Source organism: Otolemur garnettii, unplaced genomic scaffold (assembly GCF_000181295.1).
Source record: "Otolemur garnettii isolate 467f Iridium unplaced genomic scaffold, OtoGar3 scaffold00030, whole genome shotgun sequence".
Lineage (NCBI taxonomy): Eukaryota > Metazoa > Chordata > Mammalia > Primates > Galagidae > Otolemur > Otolemur garnettii.
This window is the reverse complement of record NW_003852425.1, coordinates 1,684,969-1,689,200: the sequence shown is the minus strand read 5'-3', so window position 1 is coordinate 1,689,200 and position 4,232 is coordinate 1,684,969. Positions and strand designations below refer to the sequence as shown.

General features: G+C 35.5%; 1 protein-coding gene across 2 annotated transcripts in view; it reads left to right on the top strand.

Moving 5' to 3' along the window:
- The window catches only part of HSD17B4 (hydroxysteroid 17-beta dehydrogenase 4), a 69,892-nt gene that overhangs the window by 42,522 nt on the left and 23,138 nt on the right, over positions 1 to 4,232 (top strand). For both annotated transcript variants that reach the window (XM_003788894.3, XM_012804624.2), the window contains exon 14: positions 3,394 to 3,465. In XM_003788894.3, the coding sequence (XP_003788942.1) occupies positions 3,394 to 3,465 (72 nt within the window). The remainder of the gene's footprint in view (positions 1 to 3,393; positions 3,466 to 4,232) is intronic.

The following is a 4,232-nucleotide window of genomic DNA, read 5'->3' as shown; positions in this document are numbered from 1 at the left end:
GGTGGTAAAAATGCAAAAAGGAATGTTTATATATCATTTCATACTATGTAATGTAGAAGTCAGTAAGCAGAGTCTCACTTTTTTTCTTAAAACTTTTAATTTTTACTAAAAAATTTGAGATGTTTATGCTTAAAAAGCTGAATAGCTCTATTTCAATGCATTATATAGCTTGTTTTCAAATAGCTCTTTTTATGTGAGACAGTGTACAGGGTGCGGTGATTATATACTCACCGTGTATTTACTGGATATCTACTATTTTCAAGGCGCAGTTTTAGGTTATATATAATTTTCTAACCTGGCTGTGTATCACAGTCACCTGAGTTAGCACATTGTATTACCTGCTATTTTAAATAGAATATAGATTCCAGATCCCAGCCCTGGGGACTTTGTGTTAGTGTGTGCATCGTGTACGTGGTGTGGTGCATTGCTGGGGTGGTGACTGTGGCTGGGAAGATCCATACTTGCTTCATGTGCAGTCAGCCTAATGGGTGTGTTTGGACCAGTGTTACAAGGAAGGTGGAAAGGTGTAAGATGGGTTTCTGCCTTTAGGGATTTCAAAATATGAAAAGAGAGTTAGACATATGCTCCAAAGTAGTTATAACTGACCCGTGATGTGAGTAGGAAGGTGTGGATAGTAATTTTCTTGATTTTTTTACCTCTTTAGCCTCAAGTTCTATTTCTCACGAATTATTTTTCTTCAGTAGTCCACCTATGCATTTTCTTTATGTAGTTTTAAAGTTTACTTTCTGGTAAATGTAAATGTTAAAAAATTTGAGATACTCATGGTTTGGAACCTTTAAAACTGCAGAAATCAAGGTCATGACTACTATTTATAATCCTGCCATAAAGTACACCAGTTGGGACATAGGTTCTCAAGCGTCAGGAACCTGATGTCAGCATCTCTTACTGGCTCATTTGTTAGCGAGCTACAGTGGTAGAATCAGAGGCTGACTTGCCCTCATCATGTTAAAAATAACCATTTGATGGAGTGAAAGAAACCTAACCACAGCACTTTATTTTCCTTCATGAATTAGAATATGTCCTATCCTAGGTTTTGCTCATCTCTAGATTTTTCTGACGTAAGACTTTGATCTTTATTATGTTTCTCGTTGGTGTCTGTCTTTATTAGAATCACTTCTTCCTCAAGATAACTTTACTATTAATGCAAAATCTTACTTTATTTCATCTGGAAGATGAGATTGATAGTGTTATCAGACTTGATTCTCTCATAGGGAATAAGTGACCATCACATATTAGCACATGTGAAAGTGCTTTTGAGTAGTTGAGAATTATGCAAATGTAACTATTATGCCAGATTTCCAAAAGGAAATGCCATGGAGGTCTGGTTTTGATTATTAGGGTAGATTTAATCTTTTCTTCCCATGTGTTCATATTTGAGTAAATTTTTATAAAATTATAAAATAATATTTGCTTACTATAGAAAATTTGCAAACTACAGAAAGGTATAGCAAGAAAACAGTTGTCTGTTTATTTGCTCATTCAGTATTTATTAAATACCTATGATGTGCCAGGCATTCTGCAGAGGGTTGGTAATACAGTCATCAGAAAGGCATAATCCTTGCTTATACAGAGTTTAGACAGTCTGACGGCAGTGGGCAATGAAAGACATTGTAAGATATGTTACAATAGGCAAAGTGTAAGTGTAGCACAGGAGTACCCTGGAGGGTCTCTAAGCTGGAGGAATTGAACTTGGGTTTGGGGAAAGCTTCTTGGGGGAGATGAAGTCTAAACTGAGATATGAAGGATGAATTAGGAGTTAACCATGTAAAGAGAAGATGGAAAAATTTTTCATGCAAAGGAAGATCTACGTACATAGATTTGGAAGTAAGGAAGAGCATTGGTTGTTGGGGAACTGAAAATAGTTCAAGCTTCCTTAAGGGCATAGTTGGGAAGAGTAGCAAGATTGAGTGTAGAGAGGTAAGAATGGTTGTGAATGGCCTTGAAAGTCAAGGTTAGAAGTTTGGATTTCCTTCTAAAGGCAATAGATAGCCACTGAAGGAATTTGAACAGGAGAGAGTTATATGAATAGATTTGGATTTTGAAAACCATCACTGTGGCTTATCTCTTGCTATCTCTTATATGCATGACGTTACCAAGTCCTTTGATTTTCCCTGCTTAAATACATCTAGAGTCTTCCTATTTCTGTCCACTTTCACCTCCAGTTCTTTGTTTTTTACTTTTTTCTTCTCTTACCTTCTAAGTGTTCTGTCTTCTTTCTTGTTCCTTCAGGTCCGTTCACTTCCTTGCAGCTAGAATGTTATTTCCAAGGTGCATATATGTTGGCACTTGCCTTAAACCCTACATAGCTGTCCCTAGACTGGAAGATGAAGAAAAACAGTCTTAGTGTAATTTAGTGTCTGTCAGTTCTGCCCTACTTAGGTCTCGTTACATGCTCACTCTAGTTTACAAGTCAGGGATGATGTTCAAGTGTTTGGCTTGGCAGCTGGATGGATATATATATTCATATAGAGGATGAAAGAGAAAAGCAGATTTTGGGAGAAAGATGATGAGTTCTTCCCCTGATAGAGATAATCTATCAAGATATCACGAGTTAAAATAAAAAGAAGACTGGCTTGGTGCCTGTAGCACAGTGGTTATGGTGCCAGTCACATGCCCTGAGGCTGGCAGGTTCGAACCTGGCCCGGGCCAGCTAAACAACAATAACAACAACAACAACAACAACAAAACATCTGGGCACTGTGGCAAGCACCTATGGTCCCAGCTATTTGGGAGGCTGAGGCAAGAGAATTGTTTAAGCCTAAGAGTTTTAAGGTTGCTGTGAGCTGTGATGTCATAGCGCTCTACCAAGGGCAAGCTGGTGACACTCTGAATTAATTAAAAAAAAAAAAAGACAGAGGTGGTGCCTGTGGCTCAAAGGAGTAGGGCGCCAGCCCCATATACTGGAGGTGGCAGGTTCAAACCCAGCCCTGGCCAAAACCACCACCACCAACAACAAAAAGACATCACCAGTTAAAGGATGGGAAAAAGAGCCCACAAAGTGGGATTAGATGGAAACAATGTCTCATTAAATCAGAGGGTGAGTTCAGAAGGAGTGGAATAAATGGTATTGCTTATATGCTGAACAAATGTTTGTTGAATAACAGAGTTAAAAGAGATTAGAATCATTGACATTAAAAATGATTATTTAAAAAAAATTTTATCAGAAACATTGCTGTTTCAAATTTTTAGTGATTTAGGTATTGATTGTTTTTAATGTTGAATTATTTTTTCTAGTGATGTAAGGAAAATTATTTCAAACTATGATTTTTTAGTTTTGCTGAGCTTATAGTAGACATAGTAAATTCTTTCATGTCATAATGTATTTTTTGGTCTTTAAAACAGTCTGTTTATTTCTTTTACTTTTTATTTTAGGAAAATTAAGATGTGAAGCAGTTGTTGCTGATGTCCTAGATAAAGGATCTGGTTTAGTACTTCTTATGGACGGTAACTCATTTACAGTTCTTATATTATCATATTGTTAGATTGATAGGCTTTGCATATAACATAATACTTCACCATAGACATTGATCAGTAATTTTGTATTTGTTATCTAGTTTATAAGAAAACAAGATAAGCATTTAAAAACTCCTTAAGAAAAATAAGGAAGGAGCAGAAAGTAGACTTGGGCTAGGGCAAGGGAGGGCAGGGCATTCCAGTGGATTTAAAATAATGTAACGGAAATGAAGCTTCCTGGAGTATGTTTTTGGCAGGAAGGAATGTTAGATAGTTCTCAAGTGGTGATTAGGCTGTGTTATAGATATTCTCTTTATGTTAGCTATTTGGAACTTGGAACATACTTAGCTGGTGAAGTTTTCTTATACTTGGTAGTTGGATTCCTAAACTTGGACTTTCATAAGTTCCTGCTTTTGAACTTACAATGTGGTTTAAACAACATAGCCACTTTTTGTTTATAATGGGAACAAAAGATTATGGTAGTTTAATAAATGTTGAAATACTTGTAATTAATTGTAAGGTAAAGATATATTGCTTAAAATTTATTTATTTTAAAGTTTAAGAACAACAGAAATAGAGATTTATTGTTAATTATGGAAGTAAAGAACAGTAGAAAATTTAATGTTTGGTATTTAGAATGTAGGCTTTGTCATTTTTGTTTTAAGTACATAGATTATATTGTATATGTTGTTTTGGAACTTGCCTTGTTTTTACTTAATAATCTATTGAGAACATTTTTGATGTTTTTATTTATTATG